The sequence below is a fragment of the Peromyscus californicus genome, unplaced genomic scaffold, assembly GCF_007827085.1.
Source record: "Peromyscus californicus insignis strain IS unplaced genomic scaffold, ASM782708v3 Scaffold_14__1_contigs__length_90479793_seg_2, whole genome shotgun sequence".
NCBI classification, from domain to species: Eukaryota; Metazoa; Chordata; class Mammalia; order Rodentia; family Cricetidae; genus Peromyscus; species Peromyscus californicus.
In genome coordinates this window covers 17,789,388-17,817,302 of record NW_026294436.1, presented here as the reverse complement: position 1 = coordinate 17,817,302, position 27,915 = coordinate 17,789,388, and the positions used below count along the sequence as shown (strand labels likewise).

Genomic DNA, 27,915 nt, shown 5'->3' with positions numbered 1-27,915 from the left:
GCACCAAAGAGAAGCCCCCAGCTGCTGCTGCCTTCCCATAAAAACAGGGCGTGTGGACTAGGATCTCCATGAGTGCCGGGATTTGACAGTTTGTGGCTGATGTGACGTCGTGTATAGTACAGATGCCATTCATGGTACCTGCGTATTCAAAGAGTGTGGGGCCAGCTCACTGATGTAAACCGGAGACAGCGGCAGGGCCCTTGGGTCATGCCACCTTCTAACCATTTCCCCTTCTTCTCTCCGCCTCCTCTTCCCTGCCTCACAGTGGGACGCCTTTTCCATTCCTGAACTCCAGAACTTCCTAACTATCCTGGAAAAAGAGGAGCAGGACAAAATCCACCAAGTGCAGAAAAAGTACAACCAATTCCGGCAGAAACTGGAGGAGGCGTTACGAGAGTCGCAAGGGAAGCCTGGGTAACCAGCCTCTTTCCTGTCCTCAGTGCCCTCCGATTTATTTTATTATTTTGCAACAGACACTTATTTTCAAGACACCTCTGGGTCCACCTGTGCCTGCCCAGCAGTTAACAGATGTGGCACAAAGTCTCTTCCACAAAGTGTCTGTGCAGGGTTCGATTCCTGCCAACCCACCGCGCCATGACTCTGGAGAGGTTCCGTCTGGATCAGAACTCAAGGAACGAACAGTTTCTCCTGCTCAATCTGCTGGCCTTTCACAAACCAAATAGTTGCCTCTCTGGTCACCAAACTCCAACCAATCACACCAGCCGGCAAAAAGCAAAGAAAGGTTTTAGAGCCCTGTGTTCCTTCTCTGGATTTAGTTCTTCAGTTCCTCTTCCTTGCCACCATAGTGTCTTTATTTATGGGTCCAATATGGGATATTCATTCGGCGATGTCCTTGAAAGCAGGAAATGCTCATGAAAGGACTGCCCTCCTTGCCCCAGGTGCCTCCTCTTCACTAGGACTAGACACTCAGGGTTAGCCTGAGATGTCAGAGGCTACAGCCCGGACCAGGCCCCGTCTGTCACCCCACGGCCTGTGCACATGAAAACCCAAAGGCAAATCCATCCATCTGTGTGGTATTTCAGCATGTCTTTGTCCGACTATGTTTGTTATGTTAGACTTCGAGTTTAATGTTGTTGTCCTCACGGGTCTCTACCAAAGGGAAACTGGCCACTTAACAATTTTAGTCTCCTGCTGAGTCACCGGGAAGTCCTGCAGAGAAGCACATCCAAGCTGTCTACAGCCTGCCTGCAACTAGGAAGCAGTGGGGGCCTGGACTCCTGGGTCTACTCCGCAGGCCTCCAGCTCGGCCTCCATCCTCTCCAGCTGGAGTAGCAGCCTTGACTACACACAGTGGGAGGGTTCTTTCTGTTGCAAAGCGTGGGCTGCTACAGCACAGCAGTCAGCAAACCTCCCTGGTGACTTCAGTGCCTTTTTGTTTTCCGAGAGAAGAGCAGGGCATGTTTGCTTACAGCTCTCCTGCTGGCTTGACCCTGGCAGGAAGTGGACAGTGGTGGTGTAGAGATAAGGACAGGGGATTCCTCAAAGTACAGGGTGATGATCACACACCTCTTTGCCATCAAGCTTCCTGATCAGGCTCTGATTTCGAAGATGTGATATTATTAAACCACACTGACAGCATCAGATTATGACTCCAGCTCTTTGACTAGTTCAAACTGAAAACAAATTACCCAGGACTGCAAGGACACTCAATACAGAGGGGGAAATCTTGTCCTTTTCAAAGCAGGCCGGTGCTCCAATCTAGCCTCCAGAAGAGACATTTTCTTGTTGCCTTGCCCTTCCACACCCCTTGGGTTGTTTTAAGCCTAAACTTCTAAGTATAGCCTCAAAATTTCCCTCCCCAGCTCAGGCCAGCCTACACCGCTCCTGTCCCAGAGGAATGCTGAGTCCTTGTCATTCAGTCTTCTCCAGAGCTGCCAAAGCAACATGAGCTAGCAACCCTGAGGCCGTGCATGCCGTCAACCCTGGCTGTCCGCCATCTCCTGCTCAGCTTTATGGCGTCCCTCCCTCCTGTGTATGACAGGGGCAGGTAGAAAGTCACTCCCTCCATCCTGCATGTCTGCAGCATTAGGAGAAGGCATGGCTCCTGCTGCAAACACTGTGAATGCTGCTGAGAGCCTCCCTCCATGGATGGCTATTTTATTTTTGAGAAGAAAAAAAAGTCATGTATATATATGCAAATATATATATATATATGTGTATATACACATAGAGGCATATAGCTATATATGAAGAAAAGGTGTTTATTCAGAAAATAATAGTGAAATTCAGACTTTAAGCACAGTTGGACTCAGGGCCTCTACTGAGGCTGCGACTCTGGGGAGGTCACGTTCCTTCAGCCCCAGAGCTGGCTGTAACTGCTGGTGGTGCCTTCTATGGTTGTGTTGCTCCGTGGGTGTTCGTTTTGAAAAGATTTTCTTTCTAAATGTCTTTCTTATATATGTTTTTTAATGATTAATAAAAGCTTACTGCAAAAACAATTTGTGATGGAAACATCCTCACTGAACTTCATCTTGGGGAACCGAGCTGTGGGGAAGGGCTCTGCAACACTAGGAACACTGCTTGGCGGAGCCAAGTTCTCTTCTACAGTAAGTTGGGAATACAGACTACTATCCAGATGCTTTTGAGAAAACTGTCCACACATGGAGGGTACTGCCTCTTTTCCGTCTCCCTAGTGCTGGGGAGGGAAGGGGGCTTAGAGCAAAGCACGTGTTGAGTCAGAACAGAGCAGGGGCTTTCTGACTTCAAAGGTAAGTACCAGCTCTGTTCTGGAATTATTTAAGACTAAGATGTCAACGTGTCACTGGTGACTCCAGCTGTGAGGGGGCTGAGCTGGTACCAAGCAGCCCTCATTTGGGCACCCTCTGATTTCCAGCAAAGAAGGATCTTTGGATCACAGGAAAAGGCCATGTAAGTTACCTAGAGAGATCACTGCCGACTTCCAGTGATGCTCATGTACCACGCACTACATGGAGCCTACAGGCTGCAGGGCTCTGCCCCTCTCCACCAGACATCCTTAAAATCAGCCAATCACAGGACTGATGAGGTGGCTTAGAGGTAAAGGTGTTCCTGCCAAGCCTGTCCTCCCGAGTTTGACCTTGAAACTCACATGGTGAAGGGAGAGAACTGACTCTTTCAAGTTTTCTTCTGACCTCTCCATGTGTGCTGTGGCATGTGTACTCACACATGGACACACAATTTTGTGTGTGTGTGTGAGATGGGGTCTCTCTATGTAGCACCTGGCTGCCCTCAAACTCAGATCCACCTGCCTCTGCCTCCTATGTGCTGGGATTAAAGGTGTGTGCCACTACACCTGGCTTACAATCAAAAATCTTAAAGAATTAACTTTAAATTTTTGACATCTAACCTCTGTGGCCAGCCTGGTCCCGCACATCTTATGCCAGGGTCCGGCCAGGTGGGTCTGCCTAATCCCTTACTCCATGCACCACGCCCAGTCCCCAGACCCAGCCCGAGTCCCACATCCAGTGGACCAGCCTAGTCTGGTCACCCCTGCCACAGAGACTCCAACCTCCAGGCTTTGGCCAGGACAGACATGTGGCCCATCCACCTAGACTTACCTCCTACCACCTGACTCCATCCTCTTGTACAAAAACTAACTCCAAATGGACCAACGACCTAACTGTGAAACCTGACAGATGGAAACTGCTGGAAGAAACAGGCAGTATCCTACAGGATGGAGCTGTAGGAAAAGGCCTTCCTGAAGAAGGACTACACTGGTCCAGAAATGAGAGCCAACAGTTCGGGAAATCAATCAAGTGAAGAGAAAGCCCATAGATGGAAAGAGTCTTTGCCAGCTATATATCCGACAGAGGATTAAATCCAGAAAATACAAAGAACTCAAAAAGTCAAAAGAGCAAACAACCCATTCAAAAAAATGGACTAAGAAACTAAATAGAGATTTCTCAAAAAAATAAAAATGGCTAAGAAATATTTCAAAATATGTTCATTTAGGGAAATACAAATCAGGATTTGTATTTTTTTTTTTTTTTTGCCAGTCAAATTGGCCAACAAATACTGGAAAGAACGTGAGGAAGAGGACATTCTCAATCACTGTTGATGGGATCGCAAACTGGTTCACCCACTCTGGAAATCAGTGTGGAGAATCTTCAAAAAACCAAAAATAAATCTACCATATTGTCCAGCTGTACCACTCGTTGGCAATGGCCAAAAGACTCCACATCCTACTCCACAGATAGGTGTTCGGCCATGTCCACTGGTGCTCTGTTTACAACAGCTAGGAAATGGAAACAGCCTAAATGTCTTCAGCTGACAGATGGATAAGGAAAACGAGGTAGATATACTCTAATACACTGTGGAATACTATTCAGCTGTAAAGAAAAGTGAAACCATGAACTTTGCAGGTAAATGGATGGAACTAGAAAAGATTGCAGTAAGTAGTAACCCACATCCAGAAAGACAAACATCACGTGCTCTCGCTCATCCGTGGTTCCCAGCTCCAAATCTTCAGAAGTGAATACATGATCTGGAGTAACTGCAGAAACCAAAAACCATGAAAGTAAAACTGGACAGGTTAGGGGGCTATTCAAGCTTCCAAGGGAGGGAAGCAGCCAACAGTCCTACCCAGCTGTGATACCTATGAACCATAACAACCAGCATGGCAAATATCCCTAAGGGTACAATAGTGGCACTCTTATTTGGTGTAACCAACTGCTTGACTTAAGGCCCGCTCAACAAGAGGAATGCATGTCTGGTGCTGAAAATCTGGCCAACTCCCCAGGGCTAGTGAGGTCAGAGATCTTAAAGGAGAACCTTCTCTTGCTACTTTACTAGACCAACAGAATTCCCAACTGCACCCTAACTACTTACCCTTATACCCACAGGGAAGTGTAGCTCCTACCCATCATCAAAGAAACACCCCTTTTTAACAAAGACCTCGACAGAAAACCGCAGCTGCAGAGAACAACTGACCACAGGACACCATCACCAGCTGCTACAGCTACACCCAAACCCCTGCACCTAGCCCAGTATGGTGGTGCATCCCAGCACTCGGGAGGCAGAGCCTGGGATCTCTGTGAGTTCAAAGCCACCCTGGTCTACAAAGCAAGTTCCAGGCCAACCAGGGCTACAAAGTGAGACCTTGTCTCAAAAAACAAAACAAAACAAAAATCAAGAAACACAAAAGCCCAGGAAACGTTACAGAAGAGGGGTAGAATACTGTAAGAGTCAGAAGACCAGGGACTCTGCTGTGAGGTTGTGTCTCCTAGAAATGACAGAAGTTTTGGTCACAGGATCTCAACAGCATGGCAGCCTAAAACAAGACCTGAACACGGACAACACCAACATGGAAGGGGGGATCTCATGGGGCCCCACTGCTAGACAAAGAACTAAATCAACTAAGTAATGTTAAGAGTGGGAGAAACAGTCTTCCCCAGGGATGAGCCCTGTAATTGGCTAGCCAACACCTGGTGGTCAACCCTGAAATCATACATTCAAGTAACACTGAACAAGTGGAGCAGACTGAATTATACGTTTGTTCTAATACTCACATCATGTGCACACACACAAGCAATTAAAAAAGAGGTGAGAGAGAGGAAGGGGAGCTATAAGAGGGGCTAAGGGAAGACAGGGATAGGATGTAAGTGCTCCCCTCCCCCGCAAAAAAAAACCTAAGAAAACTCAGCTAATCACTGTATATCTGTAAGCTCTGTCCACCTACCAGAAGGGCATGGGAAAGAGGCCCTTTCTGCTTCTCACTGGACTCCTTTCACTGTGGCATGGCATTGTAAGTTCAAAGTCTGACCTTGATATGGATTATTTGGCTTAGCACAGAGAGAATCCATTCCATGGTCTGGCTCTGCTCCACCCTCTTCCGCATCTACACGCCATTCACAGAGGAGAAAGGACGATGATTCAGTGCCAATGTATCACTATTCCTGGAAAAAACACCCCGGCACAGGCCTGGACAGCACACCGCCATGGCAGGGTGCTGGCTGAACCACAGTGAAGGGCAGATCCCCTTACAGGCTTTGTGCCTTTAGCAGGGACATCATCAATTTCTGCAGCACTGCTTTCCATGGGCATGCAGGACAGATGAGGCCTGTGAGAACACAGCACAGTGCTGCATGTCATCTGTATGCATGCAGGGGACATGTGTTAGCGCTGCACATACTCCACCCCTCAGGAGCGGACGCGTCTCTACAAAGGCTTTGTTGTAACAGGATCCTGCCAGGGTTGGCTTCTAGAAGGCATTCCAGGTTCCGTACATGGATGCTGGTAGAGAGAGGGTTAGTGGCGGTAAGACGTGGACTGTCCAAGTGAAAGGCCTGTTCTTGGTGTCACAGCAAGAGGTGGGAGTTGTCACACATTTTTACACCCACCCCTTTCTTTCTTTCCACGTTTAAAAAAACGGGTGATTTGGTAGACAGTACACGAGAAAGCCTCTTTTATCTCAGTTTTTAAAAGGATGAGAAGGAAAAAAGGTAGTTCTCTCTTAATGGTAAAATCCAGGAACTCTTAAGGAGTTTACAATTGCACAGCTCTAACTCCTATTCACACGGAGAGCTCTAGATTCACAAATGACCTGCACAGCCCAAGGTGGAACAGAAGCTACAGGTCAACTACTTCTGACATCCAGTGACTCCTCTGTACTCAGATGAACACAGCTCCTCTTCCTGAGTCCTCTGAAGACTGACCGAACAGCCCTTCCTGGAAACCAAGCTTCAGAAGCTGGGGCTAATGAAGGCACTTGTCTAAGACGTCACTACTTCAAAGCTCCCATCCTGGAGTTACATCACAGACTTGGCCGTGGGTGGCAGCTGTACCCAGCTGGGGAAGAAGCACGGTCACATAGGAACCGTGTTCTGTTTTCATTGTTCTCACGTCTACTGGCTGAATGCTGCTGAGTTCATTCTTTCTGTTGCTGGGACTGAGGGCAGAGAAGAGCCAGGCTGTTTTCTATGGGCCTAACCCTACAGAGACACCAAGGAGCTGGCAGGCCTAGGAGGTTAATTAGGTCACAGGAGCACTAAGTAGGAAGCTGGTCTGTCTGATGGAGAGGCTTTAGAAACAGGAGGGCTCTACCTGCTGCACTTCAGATGGGCTGCCCTGCCTCTTACACAGGGCATGAACTAAATCACAGAAACCACGTGAACATTCTCACTAAGTGAAGGATAAGGCCATTCAGATTTAGATTAGAATAAAAGCTTTATGTAAAAGAATTACAGTTTTTATTTGCAAAAGTTGAAAATGCTTATATCAATTACCAGCTCAGAACCTGAGTTCCCATGGGATCCACTGCATAAAATGGGTCTGTCACTTCTTGCCAGGTTTGGGGGCCTTTTCTAGGCCTTGGATGTATTTTCCCGGGAGCCGATACTCTTCTACAATCCAAAAAGAAAACCTTCAGCCACGCCTGGTCTCAAGTCCCTCCTGCCCCTCCCTGCTTTCCATGTCCCTTGGGCCCTGTAACCTTCTGCCCTGCACTGTCCACTAAACCCCTGTGCTCATCCCTGCTGCCAAGGAGCTATTACAATCATTGCCAACACATGACCTGCCTTCTATGTCCTGTTCAAGCTCACCGGTGTCTGGTGACACCTAGGATGGACCATTTACCACACACAGTAGTTGGACAATGTATTTTGGTCATTTATATCCTGCTAGCTATCATCTAGATCAGTGGTTCTCAAACTTCCTAATGCTATGACCCTTTAATACAGTTCCTCAGATGGGTAGTGGTGATGCACACCTTTAATCCCAGCACGTGGGAGGCAGAGGCAGGCAGATCTCTGAGTTCGAGGCCAGCCTGGTCTACAGAGCAAGTTCTGGGACTACACAGAGAAACCCTGTTTTGAAAAACCAAAATAAAAACAAACAAACAAAATACAGTTTCTCATGTTGTGGTGACCCCCAACTATGAAATTATTTTCACCGCTCCTTCCTGACTGTAATTTTGCTACTGTTATAAACCACATCGTAAATCTGTGTTTTCCGATGCTCTTAGGCCACCCTGTGAAAGGGTTGTTCTCCCCCAGGTGGTCACAACCCACAGTGAGAGCCGCTCATCAAGATGTTCTAAGAGAGAAGGTGGGTGTCTGCTCAGGTGTCTGTTCATCTATTTTCTTCTGTCTCTTCTTAGTCCCATTCCACCACATGCGGCTCTCCACATAAAGGAGCTCAATTTTGGAAGGGAATTGCTGTGGACTGTCATAGGCCATGAGATAACGCTACTTACTGAGCATGTGCTACATGCCAGTCTCTTGAGTGTGAGACAGGCATGGGAAAGGCAAGGTCTATCCCAAGTTCTATTTTGCAGAGGGTTCAGACATTAGAGAAAAAAATTAGCCAAGCTCCAGACACTAACCAGAACTATCAACACAGCTGAGGAGCACTAATACTAGTAATTTTTATCACGTTCAAAGGGAAATGGGCATTGCCCCTGAGCTGTGCCAGTGAACCTGTGAGGACAGACAGGCCAGGGATATGGGGGGCGGGGCACACAAGACAAGGGAACAGGCAGGTACAGGCAGGTAGATGTCAAGCGGCCCGTGTGTGGGGGGGAACAGCAGGAAACTGGCTGGGATGCCATTAGGATGTCAGGGAGCTGGGGAGAGAGGCTGCAGGAAAAACAGGGCAGGCTGGGAGGGGCGTGTCCTCAAACTCAGGAGCTTGCTCCTGAAGGCATGGATAAGACAGAAGGCCTTCTAGGACAGTGATGGGATTCCAGTTAGTTTAGAAAGGTAAGCCAGGCGGAATGTGGAGCAGGGCTTCAGTGAAGGACAAAGTAGAGGCTACAGACCCAGAGAGAATCAAAAGAACTATGGCTCTGAAAAATAAAAAGACTCAGAGCCCAGCTACAGTACTCAAGAGTCAGGTGAGCTCCAGGCAAGGTACTGAGTCTCTCTGGAGCACAGTTATAACCAAGGAGATGCCCTCTGCAGCCCAGCTGAACACCGGGCATGGCCGGGCACTCACCACATGACGGCTAGGAGGGGAAACCAGGAGGAAAGCTAAGAATATGCCTGATGGAGAGAGCAGGGGTTCTGGGAAGGGCCAAAGGTCTGGTTCAAACACTGGCTTCATCTCCTGCTCACTGCTATAAACTGAAGTGTGTGTGTGCACGTAAATACATAGACTGTTATTTCTTGATGGAGTTATGTCCCCTTATACACCCATTGTGAGTTGAAAATATGGTGAACCGAGGGGCTGGAGAGATGGCTCGGCAGGTAGAGCATTTGCTGCTCTTCCAGAGGATCTGGTTTTCAATTCCCAGAATCCACATGGCAGCTCACAACTGCAGCTCACATCTACAACTCCAGTTTCAGAGGCTCCGATGCCCTCTTCTGGCTCCTGAGGGCACCAGGCACACACGTAGTGCACAGACATACATGCAGGCAAAACACCCATACACATGTAATTCTTTTAATTATTAAAAAGAGAGAGAGGAAATATGGTAAGTTGAAAAGGCACATAGTCCAGCTAAAGTGGAGGGCACCTTAGCTAAGTGGCTCAGCATAGTGTGGCATTCTGGTTGTTCCCCCCTTGATCACATGACTGACAGGGGAGGGGCTCTTGCTACTACCTAGCATCTCCACAGACTGTCTAGCCAATGCTAGTTCTGGGAGAGTTCAAACTTCAAAATCTGAAGTACAGTTTCCCTGGAATCCGTCATTTTTGCACCACTGTGAAGTGGAACTCTGTGAAGACTATAGACAGAGGTATGATACTCACTCTAGTGAGTGCCGCGAGATCCTTGCCAAGCCATCCCAAGCATCTCGTCAGCAGGGATACTCACCAAGCAACAGCTGGCCAAGGTGGTGGATCTGGTTTCCTTGGATCTGCACCTGCACACTGTCTTTGGCCCCAGGGGCAGGAGAGACGATGGTGCTGGCCTGACATCGCTGCTGGAGAGTGGTGGCCACCGAGCACGGATCAAGACCATAGATCTCCAAGTTCCGGACCACAGTCACCTGGGGACAGGAAGCTGGTGGTGGGTGTTTATGGCACACACTCTCCTCTAAAGGGCCTTTTGGCAGCCACCTCACCCATGTTCCCTGATGGTTCTCTATCCCTGTAACCCTGAGGCCTTTCTGTCCATCTCATCCACTATATGTATTAAGAGATACTCTATTCGACCTATAACATGTAATTCAAGGGTTTTTTAACCATGGAAAACTTAAAACGTAAATAAAATAGTACAATTGTATGGTGCCAAGCATGGTGGTACACACCTTTAATCCCAGCACTCAGGAGGCTGAGGCGGATGAATCTCTGTGAGTTAGAGTTTTAAGGCCAGCCTGGATTACATATACCAAGTTCTAGGCCAGCCAAGGCTACATAATGAGACCCAATCTCAAAACAAAACACCAAAAAAGTACAAGAGTGTGATGGACTCCTACACACTCATTACCACTTTCAACAGTTGTCTACTTACTGGGTTTATGGCTCCTGGATTACTTTACAGCAAATCCTCCTACACTTCAGATCTTTTCCTACATAAATATTGCAGTATGTATCTCTAAAGGTTAAGGACGCTGTTTTCTTTTTCTTTTTCGTTTTTAAAGACAGGGTCTCAACTATGTCTCTGGTTGGCTTCAAATTCTCTATGTAGACCAGGCTAGCCTCTAACTCACAGAAATCCACCTGCCTCTGTTTCCTGAATGCTGGGATCAGAGGCAGGTACCACCAGGCCCTGCAAGATAAGGGCTGTTCTAAACATGAAAGCAGAAGCAGCTGGTGAGATGGCCCAGCGGGTAGAGGTGCTTGCTGCACAAACCTGATAGCCTGGGTCCAGTGCCCGGGAGCCACAAAAGGTAGATGGAGAGAGCCAACGCCACTAAGTTGACTTCTGACCCCCATACATGCGCTGTCCCATGCATGCTCCCCCTCCCAGCCCCAATAATGATGATGATGTTGTTGATGATGATAATAAAATATTATGTACCTGACAACAGTTCAAGTCACATAGCTAGTCAAAAACATGGCACTTTTCCATTATTAGCAACAAATGAGAAGAATGGGACTTCAGGACAAAAAGGAAAGCTTTTTTTTTTTAAATCACAATTAGGGCTGGAGAGATGGCTCAATGGTTAGCAGCACTTACTGCTCTTCCAGAGAAGCTTAAGTTCAATTCCCTGTACCCACATGACAGCTCAAAACCCTCTAACTCCAATTCCCTGGGGGAATCTAACACCCTCTTCTGGCCTCTATGGGAACTGCATACCTGTGGTATCCAGACTTGCATGCAGATGAAAAACCCATACACACAAAATAGAAATAAATAAATCCTTTTTTAAAAGCTATAAAAATCACAGTCCAGGGCTGGAGATAGCTCTGTGATTAAGAACATCGACTGCTCTTCCAAAGGACTCGGGTTCAGTCCCCAGCACCTACATGGCAGCTCCCAACTGTCTGTAACTCCAGTCTTAGGGGATCTGACACCCTCTTCTAGCCTCCACAGGCACCAGGCCAAACACAGCATACAGACATGCATGAGGCAAAACACCCACAACACACGAAATTAAAAATAAATATGTAAGTGACGGTCCTCCTTTGGTAGCTCTTCAAGATGAGAAAGGAGCACCATCCTGTGGCCGGGAGGGGCTGCTCTCTACAACGTCTTTAAAAAGCCTTACGCTTGCAAGGACTGCATACACAATCTTAGACTCTACGAGGCTTTAGAGGTCACATCAGAAAGCCAGTTTCCTCCCTGAGACCCTGGCTCTATCTCTCCACAAGTGGTCACAAAAATCTTTGCTTGCAGAGCTCCGGAGAAGAACTCATCATTTCATGCAACACCAACTTCATCTTTGGACGGTCTATTATTAATAAAAGATTTGTGCTGTCAGGTGGTGGTGGCGCACGCCTTTAATCCCAGCACTCAGGAGGCAGAGCCAGGTGGATCTCTGTGAGTTCGAGGCCAGCCTGGTCTATATAGAGTGAGATCCAGGACAGGAACCAAAAGTACACAGAGAAACCCTGTCTGGAAAAAAAAAAAAAAAAAGTTTTGTGCTTAATATATACATAGGTGTGTGGTATGCTGTCTGGCAGGTAACTGTTGCTAATTAAGGTTACCATAGCAGGTTCTCATTTAGGGACTGCTGAGTGCTGAGTGCTGAGCCTACACACAGCCCTCATTTGGTCACTGAAGTAGAGGGCAAGTATTACCTCCTTTCCTCACAGAAGGGACCTGAGGCACGAAGAAGTTCAGCAGGTGCTCAAGGTCAAGAAATGAGAAAAGGCCACACTGGAATTCCAAAGCCTGGGCCCAGAACCACACACTCGGCATAGTTCTCTGTTCTGAGCCCAAGCCTATGTTCTCAGAGTTCCTACCTGTCCTTCTCCTCTACATATGCAGAACAAGGACACTTCTTTTGCAGGGGACAGCATTCTATACATTTTGAAGGCAGTTATCATTTGTTCCCTACAACTTTGTGTTGCCAAGCTCAACACAGTTCCTTCAGCAAATTTTGACAAGTTACTTTCATTGAGCAAGGCCCAAGAGGTAGATTGTGGAAGAGACGAAGGCCTATGAAGCAGTACCAAGGAAAAACTCAAACTAAAATACGTTCTCTTCTGAAACAGGCTCTAGCAAGTTTCTTAGAAGAAACCCCCAGAGGACAGGAGGAAGTGTTTAATGATACCCCTCACCCAGGGCCAATGCAGGCACACAGCACGGGCTGTCCAATCCAAATGCCTCCAATCATACCAGGAAACTAGAACTCAGCAGGGAAACTAAGTCACCATTCTCAAACACTGGATCTTTTTTGGGTGGTGGTAGTGATGGAACCCAGGGCCTTAGCACAGGGACGCAAATGCTCTGGCACTGAGTCACAGCCACTGCCCCAGTGGTTTTTAAATTACCTTTTTATTATAAGCCTTCTGGGCAAGGGTGATGTCAATCGGACTGAGTTTCCCTTTCTTCAGAATGGGCTCCTGTCCAGGAAACGTCACTTGGTAGGCAGGCTGCATATTTTGCAAACACCTAAAATGAGAGTTCCAGTTATAAACAGATCAAGGCAACAGCCAGCATCTCTCTGCATTCTGCTACCATGAGCACCGAGTGCAAGTGTTCGAGGCACACGTATTTGCAATCTGGCTGCAGGTCAGAAGCATTGAGATCACGTGGAGAGCTGAACTACAGACCAATGAACCACAGACCAATGTCTCAAAGCTTCCCCAAAGTGTAGCCAAGGTTGACATCCACTGATCCAGGGAAGGAATCAACAGTGACTTGGGTGCCTGGAAACTCTCCACTTGCTTGGCCTCCTGGGAATCTGCAGTCTGCCTTGTGGAGGATACTCCCTGTCTCAAAAGTGTACCTTCCCAGCTTACTGCCTCCAATACTGCTCACATCTTACTGCTCACATCTCTCACATGGTCCAGCAATGCATGTATATGTTTGTGTGTGCTCCTGTGAATGAGGGCAGGCACCTGCACAGCACTGTGCATGTGTGAAGGTCAAAGGACAATCTCAGGAGGCAGTCCTCAACTCCTGCCCTCTTTGGAACTCGGCCCCTTTGGTTTCCCCAGCTGCATACACAAGGTTATCTGACCCACAAGTCTCCAGGGACTCTTGTGTCTGTCCCTATCTCATCATAAGAGGACAGGGATCACAGAGGTGTGCCTGACGTCACCTGGGTTCTGAGGACTTGGACTCAGGTGCAGAGGCTTGTGAGGTAAGGGCTTTACCCACTGAGCCATCTCCCCGGTAACCTGTAATAATAACAATGTATCTTTTGTAGGACACTCAAGTCTACAGTAGCTCATGCCTAAACCCAGCACCCAGAGGCGCAAATACATGGCCAAGCTACTCAGTGAAGCTTGTCTCAAAAACAAACTAACAGGAAAGCCAGCTCAACTCTGCCATCATAGTACACAGCACCCCAAAGATAAGGCTGTGTTCCAATAAAACTCACATAAACATGTAACAGGCTAGAGTTAGTGTGAGCTACAGTTTGCTGGATCCCAATATGACTATTTTCAGCTGTGGTTCTACAGGAAAAACGTGTCAAGAATGTTTCCTCTGAAGACAACTCCCCAGCTTAAGTGGTTTTTTTACTGAAGTTCTTTTTTTTTTTTTTTTTTTTTTTTTTGGTTTTTCGAGACAGGGTTTCTCTGTGTAGCTTTGCGCCTTTCCTGGAACTCACTTGGTAGCCCAGGCTGGCCTCGAACTCACAGAGATCCGCCTGGCTCTGCCTCCCGAGTGCTGGGATTAAAGGCGTGCGCCACCACCGCCCGGCTGAAGTTCTTATTTTTAATTAATGTTTTTCTCTCTGTCAAGCCTATGCTTATGGAAAGAAAGTCACAAACTAAAATAGTGACAGTCTGTACATGTGGGTAGAGTATGTACTTGTTGGCGTAGATGTCTGCATGTGGGGTCTAGAGGTCAGTTTGGGGCTCCTCAATCACCCTCTGACTTAGTCTTTGAGACAGAATCTGTCATTGTACCTGAAGCTCATCAGCCTGGCTGAGCTGGCAGGCCAATGACCTCCAACCTGTCTCTGTTCCCCAGCACTGAGGTTCAGACAGATGCCGCCACACCTGGCTTCTCTGTGGGTACTGGAGAGCTGAACTCAAGCGCCAGTGCTGCAGCCACAGGCCCAGGCTGACATCAGTGACCGTTCTGGAGTTCTGTGGTAGATACTAAGGGCAGCAGTGCAGGAGAGTTGAAAGGGATCGCCAGGCCTATTACCTGGTCAGGAGACAGTCCCACGGAAGCCTCATGACCGAGTGCTGTTCATTTTTCTCTAAGATGCAGTCACATAAGATAGGATCCAATTTCACCAGACTAAAGAGGAAAAGAGCATTAAGGCAACTTAAGATTCAACCGTTCCCAAGTGATAGCACCCATCACCTGCGTACCCTGTGCCATCCAGGATCACCCCGCTGTGGGACCAGAGGACACCAGGCAGTAAAGGATGGGAGGGCAAAGAGAAGAAGCAAATGGTGGAAGAAATGTGGGAAGGAGTCACCGGGATTTCTGGCTTGGTTCTGCTATGGGGCCATATCTTTCAAGGCTTCATCTCAGTCAGCAGGCTAGTAAGGAGGGAAGAATGTAAATTCTAAATGCTATAGTCAGTATAATGTATACATGGACTAAGCTGTTATGTAATACCCCCAGGGCACATATAGTTAAAGTGGTAACAACTTAGGGCTGGAGGTGTGGTGGTAGAGTGTACACCGAGCTTTCTAGAAGCCATGGGTTCTGTTCCCTACACCACAAAATAAATAGTAATTTAAAATAAATAAACAAAAACTTTTTTTAAAGTGGGGCACTATATCAGTGTGTGGGTCTCTCTCTAGTCATGAGGATGTCTAGGAAAGAAAAACATCAGTGCAACTCTTACCTGTTAGCATGCCACCTGGACCCATTTAGAAATAGAAAAAATCACACCAAAAAGCCACAATGACTTTGAGTAAATACTTTTTCAAGGTTGCATTTTTTCCTGACAACAGCCCTATGCACTTGAACATCAGTGGTGGACGTGTGTGAGATGTGTGTACTCAGCTTATGGTCCATTTGGACAGCATGTGATCGACCTAAGCCCCTAGGTGACAGCCCGTGTCCACAGCCCATGGTTTGCAAACACTGCATTTGCCTATTTCTAAGCTGCTGTGATCGTCTATTCTCCAATCCAGAATCCTTCCCATCCTTTGTTTTTAACGTCATTTCATTTATTTATGCATGTGTCTCTGCGTGGGTCTGCAAGTGCACAATGGTAAGTGTACACGGGGAGCAGTTTGCACGAGTTGCTTCTCTCTCTACCATGTGGGTCCCGAGGGTTGAACTCAGGCAGTCAGGCCGGGGAGCAAGTGCCTCCTTTACTCCCTGAACTACCTTGCCAGCCCGCTTCCTGCAGCCTTTAATTAATGTCTGTTTGCAGAAACAAAGACCTGAGAAGACAGCTCCATTCTCGGTGCCCACTTACTTCCTGTTGTCTGCATCCACCAGGCTGTTCCTCTTGGCATAGTCAATGACGATCCTGCGGACCTCACCGCCCTCAAGGGTGCTCCCCTTCCTAGAAGAGAAGTAACCAGAAGTTAGTCCAAGCTGTCCATTCAGACCCCCTGCTCAGCAGGGCTCTTTCTTCGGCTCTCGCCTTTCTCTTCTTTTCCTGAGGGAGGCAAGCCAGGCTACATGAAGTCCATCTGCAGAGAGAGAGAGGCCTACTCCCTCAATTACCTAACCCAAAAGGCCATCCCAGGGAGAGCGCTGTGACACTGCATTTAGAAGAAGGGAGATGGGCAGAGCAGGTTTCCAGTCCCAGGAAAACACCACTCAGGTGAGAGGAAAGGGCAGGCGGACACCATGTAGGCAGAAAAGGGCTGCTCTCCAAAACTCACTTGTGGCCAGACTCCTGGAAGAGCTGGGTCATGTTGGCTGGGACACAGTAGAGGGATTTTATATCTGGAGGGTGATAGGGCTGTTCCCTGCTACCCTCCTGGACAGTCTGGGAAGTCAGGGAAGGCTCGGGGATGACAAAGGATGTGATCCTAAAACCCAGCAGAAGAAAAGAAAAAGCACATGTTACACCAGTGCCTTGGCAGCCCCCCATCTGTGGCCCAGTGTCCCCAAACCAACTGAGCTGCAGTGACAGGCCCCGCACTCACCTCGGGTGCCTCCAGTCCACAGCCACAATGCTCTCCACCCCTTTGCTCAGCTCCTTGACCTGGACAATCTGTTCCTGCTGCATGTGCTGCAGAAACTTAGAGAGCTGGGGAGAGAAGCCAGCATAGGGACTTCACTGACTCCTCATTGAACACCCAGGAGGGCCAGGCCCGGTGCGAGGTGGGGACTGGAGCACTGTGACCCAGTGTTTGCTGCCATTAGACTAAGAACCAAAAGACCACACACACTCCGGCAAGCTGGGGAACAAGGAGCAACTAGAGGGCTGGAGAGACGGCTCAGTGCCTAGGAGCTCACACTGGGGGCTGGAGAGACGGCTCAGTGCCTAAGGGCTCACACTGCTCTTGCAGAGGACCCAAGTTTGATTCCCAGCACCCATGTTCAATGGCTCACAACTACATGTAACTCCAGCTCCAGAGGCTTCTGGCCTCCTCTAGCACCAGCACTCATGCATCTATACATAATTAAAAATAAAAATAACTTTAAAAAAGAAGCTGCTGAACTAACTGATGAAGTCTGTTAGACTCTAATCAGATAGAAAGGGGCCACAGAGGAGAGGGGACCAGGTGCCTTGGCCCAAGGAGAGTTTCATTACTCCCCATTACGCCTAGAATCAAAAGGCCCATTAGTTCTAGCCTGAGCCCTGTCTACAGGGCTTCCCATATCCATCTTATCGCAAGTGTATTCCTACATGACTCTATAGACATGCAAAGAAGGTGCAGGCTCTTACCTTTTTATAGCTTGACTTCTTTATATCCAGCTGCTGTCCTTCGGGGCTAGGACAGATAAAAAGGCGAGTTAAACCAATCAGTAAATGTTGGTACCTGCCTGACTAAAGTAACCTCTTCCTCAGCCGTCTTTCCCTACCCCAGAGTCAGAGAGGCCACCATTCTGGAGCCCTCTGCCCAGGTGTGGTACCAGGGAAGATACAGAGTACGGGATACTCTGAGTCAGAACTATCCAGTAACAGCACTGTTGTGGCAATGGGATTTCTGTCCGTGGTGTCTACTATGGTAACCACTAGTCATCCATGTGCTGTGAAACATTTGAAATGTACCGACTGAGATGGTGAGGTTGGGGACCTGAATTTTAAACTTTAATTTAAACTTAATTGGCCACATGTGATTAGTGACTATTGTAATCAGACATAGCTTTAGAGTCCTCTCAAACCAGAGAATCTCCTATGGCCCCAGAAGTTCCACTTCAAAGTGAACCTCACAACAGCCAGCTCACACCGAGGAAGGCAGGTCCATACCAGAGTTCAGCAAACTGCGCTCTGGAGCCTGACTAACCCAGCCACACCCATCACTATCTGTCGTCTTTGGTCACATGAGTGCACAATGGCAGAGGACCTGAAACAGTGCACACGGCCTGGAAAGACTCCATTATTTACCATGTGGTTCTCTGCAGTCCACTGATGCCTGCCCGAAAGCAGTTTTAGGGGAACTGGGGATAGAGGTTCCTAATGAAAACTGTGACTCCTCCCTCTCCTCAGGAACTTCTTCTCAAAACCTGACTTTCAACAGCAGTGTGACTGTCAGGGGGACTGTTCTAGAACCTACTCCAATCTAGTGCCTGCCTAGAGAAAATCCTGGAACACTGTTTCCAGTCACCTGCAACTCAGCATCGGCATGACAAATTACCAAGGATCCCAATGCCTCAGCTGCCCTGGTGCCTTAAGGCCGTGTGTAGACAGAAAGAGTTGGATTAATTACCACTTTCAAAATACAGCAAGAGTCTCAGGAGCACACCACCCTCTGTGAGAGAGAGCAGACTGTGTGTGTGTATGTGTATGGGGTGGTTTTGCTCTTCCTCCACCCCCAAAAGTCTCACTGTAACCCAGGCTGATCTGGAACTCACTCACCAGCCCATGCTAGCCTTGGATTCACTGCTATCTTCTTACCTCAGCCTCTTAAGTGGTGTGAGCCACAGTACCAGGTGATGGGGTATGCAGAAAAGACCCTGCTCTTACAGTAGTAACAGGTGCTTGGTATATGCCAGGCTGTGCAATTTTACAGTAGTCCTGGAAGTATCAGACATCTGGGCTCAGAAAAACCCTGTGACTACTTGCAATTTGCCTTGGTTAAATATGCTAACGAGGTGTCGGCTGAACCTTGATGGCTCCGTCTTCAAAGTCAGTACTCCCTTTCCTAATGGCTATATTCTCAGTGGGGTGGGCTTCATCCCTACTCTCCTCCACGCACCACTATTCCTAAGTGGGAAGGGTGGAACAGTACAGGAAACTCCTTGACTAAGGCTGTTCGAGGACTCTCGCAGTGCATGCCATGGTACCTGACTCCTGGGACAGCCCAGAAGCACCTTGGCAGAAACAGCAGCCGGAGACTCTTGGGACTTTCAACGTTAGTATCCTTTCCCTGGATAAAACTGAAGGTTTTAAAGCCAAGAACCTAATTTACCTGCCAGATCAACTTTCCGCTCTGTCCTTCGAACAGCATGTCACTCAACCAGCCCCCAGCACTCCTGCCTTGCTTTACCACCAAGAACAACAGTGGGGCCTTATCTGCAGCCCCCCCCCCCCCCAGCAGTGCCTTCCATACCAGCAAGAGAACATGTGACTGCCAAGGAGAGTGCTGGTGAGCAAAGGGAGGTCAGCTTTCTTGACTCGACTCTTCAGGGCATGCAGGAAGCATTGATGTAACAGCTCATCCATTTGCTCTGCAAGGAAAAGAAAACCACACCCTTCCTGAGGCTCCCACATTGCCTGGGCACTGCAAACTCTGTCTCTCTCTCATTACCTTGGCTCAAATGGAGCCCATCACTAGGCACCAACGCTCCCAAGCTGCAGACTTCTAAAAAGTGTGTGTGTGTTTGTGTGCTCACATACTACAGCATGTATGGAAATCCGAGGACAGGTTTCAGGAGTCAGTTCTCTCCCTTTACCATGGGCTGTTCCAGGGATTGAACTCAGGTGGTCAGGTTTGCAGGGCAAGTGCTTTTACCTGCTGAGTCATCTCACTGGCCCCTGTTGCCTGCTGAGTCATCTCACTGGCTCCCTGTTGCCTGCTGAGTCATCTCACTGGCCCCCCATGGCCTGCTGAGTCATCTCACTGCCCCCCCCATTGCCTGCTGAGTCATCTCACTGCCCCCCCCATTGCCTGCTGAGTCATCTCACTGGCCCCTGTTGCCTGCTGAGTCATCTCACTGGCCCCATGGCCTGCTGAGTCAACTCACTGGCCCCATGGCCTGCTGAGTCATCTCACTGGCCCCATGGCCTGCTGAGTCATCTCACTGGCCCTCTGTTGCCTGCTGAGTCATCTCACTGGCTCCCTGTTGCCTGCTGAGTCATCTCACTGGCCCCATGGCCTGCTGAGTCAACTCACTGGCCCCATGGCCTGCTGAGTCATCTCACTGGCCCCATGGCCTGCTGAGTCATCTCACTGGCCCCATGGCCTGCTGAGTCAACTCACTGGCCCTCTGTTGCCTGCTGAGTCATCTCACTGGCCCCCTGTTGCCTGCTGAGTCATCTCACTGGCTCCCTGTTGCCTGCTGAGTCATCTCACTGGCCCCCTGTTGCCTGCTGAGTCATCTCACTGGCCCTCTGTTGCCTGCTGAGTCAACTCACTGGCCCCATGGCCTGCTGAGTCATCTCACTGGCCCTCTGTTGCCTGCTGAGTCATCTCACTGGCCCCCTGTTGCCTGCTGAGTCATCTCACTGGCTCCCTGTTGCCTGCTGAGTCATCTCACTGGCCCTCTGTTGCCTGCTGAGTCATCTCACTGGCTCCCTGTTGCCTGCTGAGTCATCTCACTGGCCCCATGGCCTGCTGAGTCATCTCACTGGCCCCATGGCCTGCTGAGTCATCTCACTGGCCCCCTGTTGCCTGCTGAGTCATCTCACTGGCTCCCTGTTGCCTGCTGAGTCATCTCACTGGCCCCATGGCCTGCTGAGTCATCTCACTGGCCCATTCTAGATTTTGAACACTGATCCTGTAAGGGTTAGCTCGACAGGAAGGACCAAATCTATAGTGTCACCCAGCCAAGAACATCCATTCAGAGAAGTCAGAACCAGGAGCCCTAGGGACTCACAGCTGGAAACTATGTGACAGACAGACAGGCGCCTAGGGGCATGATTATGTAAGGAGTACAAAACTATTGCATGACCCCATATGAGGGTCCTGTGCTCCTCTCCCAGAGCATCAACGCATTCTAATCTGAAGGACAGGTATGGGCTTTCCACTCCCAAAGCCACACCTTGAAGGGGCTTGCCATCCTGGGAATCCTGGCTCAGGGCTCCGGAACTGGTGTCTTCAGAGGCTTCTGGGTGATGAACCTTCCTATTCTCCTCCTCTCCCTCCAGGGTCAGGCTGCTCAGGTTTCCATGCAGACCAAGGTCCACCTTCTCTTCATTGCTATCTGTGGGATTCACTGCCAATGGGGCAATGGCAGGTGGAGAGGACTTGTCTCCAGATTTCCTGGAAAAATCTGATGTTAGAAACACCAAGCAGTAGCGACGATACTCACTCACCCTGGTCAGGGGAGAGTCAGTCAGGCATTCAAAGCCAGTAGAGCCAGCAGGCAGGAGTACCCTGGACATCCAAGTGATGTACACTCATCTCAACTCTATTCAACTACTCTGGGACCAGAGAAGTCCCATGCCTCAGCTTGGTCATCTGTAAAATGTGACTGATGTTCATTTCCTCCCTATCTCAAGGAAATGATTGCTTATATTTTTAATAGTCAGCCTGAGACAGATACTAAAGGAAAAGCATAAAAGAGAAAATACAAAGAATGAACCTACACCAAAAGGCTACAACACTGGGCTACAGAACCAGGCTTGGTGGCATATGCCTACAATCCTAGCATTCAGGAAGCTCAGAGCAGGGAATCTCAAGTTCTAGGTCAGCCTGAACTACGTAATGAGGACCCATCTCAACCTTCCCTACCCCTAGCCCATCCCCCATAGAAAACCTAGTTCTACTGCTTTTGAGAAAAACACTGTTTACTGTTTGGGGAGAGTGACATTAACCAGACAAGGGGCAGACATGTGGATCTGAAATGGGATGGTTATAGCCAGAGTGTGTGTCCCATAATGAGGGTTCTGAGACATGATACTCGAATAGCATAAAGTCAGTTATCATCCTGCTGTCTGACAGTTGATCTGGAGTCAGAAGCACTTGTCTCAGGACCAAATGATGTCTAGAATGCACATAATGGACAAAGTCAGACTAATTAGTACTATATGTACATCACCACAGTGAAGGGCAGGGCCAACAATTCCTAAGTCTAGGGCAACTGTCTGGGACAATTCCAGGCCTAGAAAACAACCAAAGCTGTTTCTATTTCTTGTATGGACAAGAAAAATGTATTTGGCAAGTGGATGAAAGTCTGGGGTCCACAAGTTGCATGAGGATGGGCCTAGACTAATACTTGCACTTCTGAATCTCAGGCTCACGTTCTCTCCATCCCTGCCCGCCCCCATTCCCTGTAAATAGAAGAAACAATGCACCCACCACAAGTGATCCTGATAAGTGTGGAGCACAGAGAAGCCCTTTCCCTTCAGGCCTGAAGCCAGCATCTGAGTTGTGGACATGGCAGCCACTCCAATTGCTACAGGAGCTCTAGGAAGGAAGCCAGAGATGAGGGTCAGGCAGAGTCTCCTCCCTGAACTGTTCATACAACGAGTCTTGGTTTCTTTTTAAAAGTAGCAGTAGGAGCTGGGGAAACAGTTCAATGGTAAAGTACTTTCCTAGCATGCATGAGGCCCTGGAATCAGACAGTAGCCATGTGGAGATGGCTCAATTGCTCTGTAAACATACTAAACGCCATCTGACTGTGGATTCAAGATGGGCAAACTACGTATGTAAACCACGTCCCATCAAGTCATTAAAAACATAGAGAACAATGCAGTTGATGGACTGTGGAAATGACGAAAGACAGAGAACGCCACATGTCCAAGGGACAGCTAAGTGCAATGTGTTGTCCTAGACTGGACCCTTGAATGGAAAAAGGTACTCAGGTATTTGCAGAGATACAAATAAAGGCTTGAGGATGTTCACAGCATTGTCCCAATATAGGACAACACTCCTTATCTATGATAGCTACAATGGGTAATAAGAGATGTGGCCACTGAGAATGCTGGAAATCATGGTATGCATCAGAACTCTACACCATCTCTTATATTCTTCTATAAATCTGAAGTTACCTATAAAGTAATTTTTTAAAATTCAGCACAGCGCCAGGTAGTGGTGGTGCACGCCTTTAAGCACTTGGGAGGCAGAGGCAGGTGGATCTCATTGAGTTCGAGGCCAGCCTGGTCTACAGAGCGAGATCCAGGACAGCCAGGACTGTTACATGGTCTCGAAAAATTAAAAAAAAAAAAAAAAATCCGCACAGCAAACATCTTACACCCAGATTCACAGGCTCTCCACTGCCATTTACTAAATTTACTATCTGCTTCTTCTGGAAGAACTTATTTTTTCTTTCAGACCTCGGTCCGTGTGTTTTGGGAGCTGTCGTCTTCCTCCACCTCCCTCATACCTCTGTTCCTCTGTGCCCCACCACACACACACCACACACACACACACACACACACACACACACACACACACACACACACACGAGGCACAGCTCTCTGACACAGTACCTGTTCCCCACCAAGGCAATGGCACAGAGGTCGCCTTGCTGTACCTGGGGCAGACCAGTACGGGGCACCACTACCCCTGGCAGCATCAAATCTGTAGCAAATAAAAACGTAACAGCTTACTTAATGTTCCCACTTCATTTTCATGCTTTACTTTATCATATGTCTATCCAATTGACAAAGGATTCACAACTAGAAGCACTAGGTGCTACCTGCTAAAGTTCCCTACTGATTTAAGTACAGCGTGTAGCAGTCCACAAACTGCTTTCACTCTACTTCTAAACGGCTTAAAACAATCAGACGTCCAGAACCACAGAATCAGCTAAGTGGACAAGGAACAACACACACACACACACACACACACACACACACACACACACACACACACGGGGTGGGGGTGTGTGGATACAGTTTTCAACATATAAACACAAAAAATGAGTAGCTTTATTAAGGTGGCTGATAATTACTGAAGAGATTTCAAGGCATAGCTGGAACATAGAAAAATTCTCTTACCTGCTCCCCCGACCAGTTTTTCCAGTACCAGAGGCCATGTTGTAAAGGCTGGTAGGAGATCAGGATAGGACCACAGTGTGTACACTGTACCAAAAGAGACCGAGGAAACACTTAACGAACACTGCCCACTGCAGATCCAGGAATGCCTAGCACCACGCTCACTTTAATTAGAATTCAGAAAGAGAAACAAAAACACTCCAGTTCAAGGTTATAGAGGTTAAAAGAGGTTTCCCAGGGAGACTGCCTTCAGGACGAAAGCAGGGACCTACTGGCACCAGGAAACTGGTTACTACTGAGACTTGGAGGCACCTGTTGTTGCTTCGGGACTGCCAGCAGAAAATGGCCACAGTGAACTAAAATTCGGGGCACAAATCAAAGAGGCTTCCAGGTATGACTTCAGAAGCAATCAATCCCAAAACAGAGCCAGTCTGTAAGAAATTTTGAAACTTTCTCACATTTATATTCTGAGATCCTATTTTCAGTGATTAGCATAAAACTCCTAGATTGAAAAAAAAAAAAGGCTGTATTTGTCTTCAGGTACATCAGCAAACTGGGGAGAGAGATGGGAGAGGCCTAAGGATTCGGCATGGCACTGCTGCAGCCAGACAACCTTAGAGGAAAAGCCCAAGTGACAAAGTAAGTGTCAGCTGCTATGGAAAGAGATCTGTGACAGAGATTTTATTAAATATAAATAAATAAATAAGACAACAGAGAATCTTAGATGACGAATCAGAGCCTAGGAAAACCCACTGTGAAGCAGCCCACGAGGGTGTGTAAATAACACAGCTAGGGTGGCTTCCTTAACCAGCTCACTCCCCAGCCTAGGTTTTCTCTATTGCCTTTTACAGGCAGTTTACAGGATTTTTTTTTACATGCCCTGAAATTCCATCTTTTGCAACACCTCAGCTCTCTCCCAATTCTCCATGCCCCCTTATCACAGAATTTTGCAATTGTCATTTTTCTAAGGTTTTGTTTGGTTTTTTACCCCTTGTATGACAATTTCTGGTCTTGAAAGGCTCAGTTCTAGGAACACTAGGTCTGAAAAGATCTTTAGGAATAGCGTTGGGAAATTCTGTGTTTATTTATTTATTTATTTTTTTTTTTGGTTTTTCGAGACAGGGTTTCTCTGTGTAGCTTTGCGCCTTTTCCTGGAACTCACTTGGTAGCCCAGGCTGGCCTCGAACTCACAGAGATCCGCCTGGCTCTGCCTCCCGAGTGCTGGGATTAAAGGCGTGCGCCACCACTGCCCGGCTCTGTGTTTATTTTATCTGAGAAGGCAAGTAAATAGTGGGAAACAAAAACAAATACCAAACCAAATAAACAGAGTAGCAAATGTTACACAAGGACCCCAGTCTGGGCATCTCTATCTTGTTCCATACCTGTTGGGTACAAATTTTTCTCCAGTTCAAACAGGATGGGGTTACCACCAATCATGTACACAGTCACTGCATCCCCTTTGTGAGCATACAACTTCACGACGTTTAGTTCTTCCTTTCCAGGGATCAACTCAGAGACCCGATCTGTTCCAAGGGTGGGAAAAGCAGCTGTCACATCCGCCCGAAGTTTTCTTCTGCAGAAAGCACATCGGCACCATGAATACTATCTTCTTGACGGACATTAATAAATACTGAAATTCAGAATGACTGTAAAAATCATAAAGGCTGAAGAAAGACTGCCTGGTTTAATAAGCCCTGTTCTCAGCCTTCCAAAATCCCTATTATCTTTCTTACTCATTATTTCGTCTATTTTCACAACTTTCTAGGCTTATGATTCCACACGGATGCTCAGTGAACAATCAAAGTTAGTCTCACATAGTCTCAGCCATTCCGACCCCACAGGCTTTCCTCACTCCTTCCTCAGACTAGTCGGCAAATCTGTCAACTTATGATTAAAAGGCCACTATGGCACCAAAAATGACGCCTAAAGAAAGCTGGTTCCAAAATTCCTGAGGCGGAATCTGTGTCTGCGACTCTGTCTGGAAAGACAGATAACATCTCTCCTTACCACAACTTATACTCTGCCACCTCACTCCAGCGCTCTCCGGCCAGGAGTACCACTTAAAGACATCCCCCTCCCCCAAAACTTTTAGTTTTCGGTACTCCATCTGGGTTTTCCCATGGACTCTAAACTCCGTGGAGGAAGGACAGGACGCCTGTATTCCCTCATTTTACATCTTCCACAACACCTAGTCTGAGCCCACTACACACGGACTAAACTTTATTTCTTGGCCAAAAGACCATCTGGAAGACAAAAGATACCCCCACACCTCATCCTCAAAACGTTTCCAACGTCCCTGCTTGGCTCCCTGGGGGTCTCCTCTCCATGTGCACCCCTAGACGTGTGGGGGCCTCTCTGGGTGAAGCAAAAGCGTTCTCTCCCTCACCTGTCCGATCCCTTGATGGCCGTGTTGGACTTGACCCGAAAGGCCTTAGCGAACATGTCTGCTAGGGTGGCCCAGGAAAGACAAGAAGAACACAGACTCCAGGGACGGTCAGCAAAACGAGGGTGTGGCAGCTCCCCAGCCCTCAACCCTGGAGGCTGCCATGCTGAGGACCCGGCGCCAAAAAGCAGCCGGCTAGGAACCTGATCGCATAGATTTGTAGCCCTAGCGGGCACACCGGCCGGCCCTAGTCCCGGAACTGACGCACGCCGGGCGGGGCGGGACGGACTCGGAACTTCCGCTCCCGGTCTTGCTGGCTGCCTGCTGGTCTGCAGTAGGGCCCTGGTCTGTGTTAACTGCGCCCCATTGCTCTCCTTCTGCCCGATCCGCTCTACGTGTGTCGAGGAGAAGAAACTGCCAGCTTGCAATCTATTCCACACACTTAAAATCCGCAAAGTTAATTGAATTCATGTTTTATTAAACTTGCAGATTTTATTGAATGCTCTTTTTTTTTTTTTAATGCTTAAAGACTTTTATTTGTTCATATCTTTACATGGTATTGTAAACTAAAGGCTTCAGCTAGGAGTTTCTCCTTCTTGATGTTTAACTTACAAGTTAATAGGAATACACACTCCACTCTGGATCCAGGTTTGCCCAGGCGACCAGTCACGGTCAGATAACAAAAGATGGGGCTTCCCCGAGAGAAACTGTGTACTCTGAGGGCAAGGATTTAAACGCCTGGAGGTGCTTAATGTTAGGTTTCAAACCGGGGACAAATGGCTGAAGCACCTGTTTAACATATCAAAGCGGACACTGGGCGCCAGGTTCTCCCTGCTTTGCTCAGTCACAAGGCCTTGCTGGCAGGCATACCCTCACCCTCCCTTAAACTCCAGCCCAGGGGCTGGGCTGCCCTTCCTTATATAGTCAACCATTTTCGTTACCTGGCTTTTCCGTTTACTCTGTTTTGAGCCTCCTGGTTGCTGGACTTAGTACCCCTCCAATCCCCTCCTCCTCTCCCCACATGGAGCTCAATCTGGTCATGACCACTCCGAGCTCTCCCAGATGTCCCTGCCTCTGGCTATGCTCTCCCACATACCTAATTTTCTCCTCCACCATACCTAGGAGCAGTCATGTTCTTCTTATTATTTCTTTCTTTCCTTCTTTTTTTTTTTTGGTTTTTCGAGACAGAGTTTCTCTGTGTAGCTTTGCGCCTTTCCTGGAACTCACTTGGTAGCCCAGGCTGGCCTCGAACTCACAGAGATCCGCCTGGCTCTGCCTCCTGAGTGCTGGGATTAAAGGCGTGCGCCACCACCACCAGACCTTATTTTTTTCATTCACTTAACTTTTATTAAACTAAGTTTTGCATATCAGATCTTCCAAGCAGAGCACCCTTACAGTGACCATCATCATCATCAACACCATCATCATCATCATCATCATCATCATCATCATCACTATCCCAGTTGCACAAAGAAGAATTTCACATTGACTGTCCAATGAAGTGCTTGGTGATCTCTACCGGTCATCTACTGGGGTATAGTTGCTAACCACAGCTTCTACACCTCCGATCCTCCAGGCTTTATTGGAAGCACCCCACCCCAAACCAAAGGCAGAGGAGCCTAGAGGAGGGCATTCTCCACAGACTCCTGTTCCTTGAACTGCTGTGTATCCACACTTAAGATATAACACTAAGTGTTTGTGGTCTGGAGGACTGAGGAAAGTCTCAGGGGAATACTAGAAATTTAAAGCTGGGAAAACTATTGTACGGTTGATCCGAAGATGTTAATTGTCATCCTAAAAATTAATTAATGGTCAGTAAGTAGGAGCCATGATTCAGGG

General features: G+C 48.1%; 2 protein-coding genes across 5 annotated transcripts in view; one reads left to right on the top strand and one right to left on the bottom strand.

The window, feature by feature from the left end:
• Positions 1-2,459, top strand: part of Rassf5 (Ras association domain family member 5) — a 68,144-nt gene extending 65,685 nt beyond the window's left edge. For both annotated transcript variants that reach the window (XM_052736853.1, XM_052736854.1), the window contains one exon: positions 266-2,459. In XM_052736853.1, coding sequence (XP_052592813.1) covers positions 266-418 — 153 coding nt within the window. In that variant the 3' untranslated portion in view covers positions 419-2,459. The remainder of the gene's footprint in view (positions 1-265) is intronic.
• Positions 2,460-7,145: 4,686 nt separating this feature from the next.
• Positions 7,146-26,334, bottom strand: Eif2d (eukaryotic translation initiation factor 2D). 3 transcript variants are annotated; one of them, XM_052736850.1, is made up of 15 exons: positions 26,080-26,334; positions 25,076-25,266; positions 23,697-23,780; positions 23,187-23,277; positions 22,054-22,161; positions 20,795-21,015; positions 19,144-19,261; positions 17,316-17,361; positions 16,570-16,673; positions 16,303-16,452; positions 15,888-15,977; positions 14,651-14,746; positions 12,820-12,940; positions 9,752-9,926; positions 7,146-9,662 (listed from the first exon to the last, which is right to left on the bottom strand). In XM_052736850.1, exons 1-15 carry the CDS (start codon positions 26,133-26,135, stop codon positions 9,625-9,627), a joined length of 1,689 nt encoding a protein of 562 aa, XP_052592810.1. In that variant the 5' UTR covers positions 26,136-26,334; the 3' UTR covers positions 7,146-9,624. The 3 variants fall into 3 exon arrangements, with proteins under 3 accessions (XP_052592810.1, XP_052592809.1, XP_052592812.1); XM_052736849.1 differs by having other exon boundaries at positions 7,146-7,340; XM_052736852.1 differs by lacking the exon at positions 16,303-16,452 and having other exon boundaries at positions 7,146-7,340.
• Between the last annotated feature and the right edge of the window lie 1,581 nt (positions 26,335-27,915).

Bases quoted from the DNA above. Each gene is read 5' to 3' on its own strand.
- Eif2d (XM_052736849.1), bottom strand. From the start codon at position 26,135: ATGTTCGCTAAGGCCTTTCGGGTCAAGTCCAACACGGCCATCAAGGGA. The intron at 22,162-23,186 runs GTACTGTGTCAG...CTTCCTTCCTAG, and splicing joins ATTGCCTTGGTGGGGAACAG to AGCTCCTGTAGCAATTGGAG. The intron at 17,362-19,143 runs GTATGGAAGGCA...TATCTGTCCTAG, and splicing joins AGTCACATGTTCTCTTGCTG to CCCCGAAGGACAGCAGCTGG.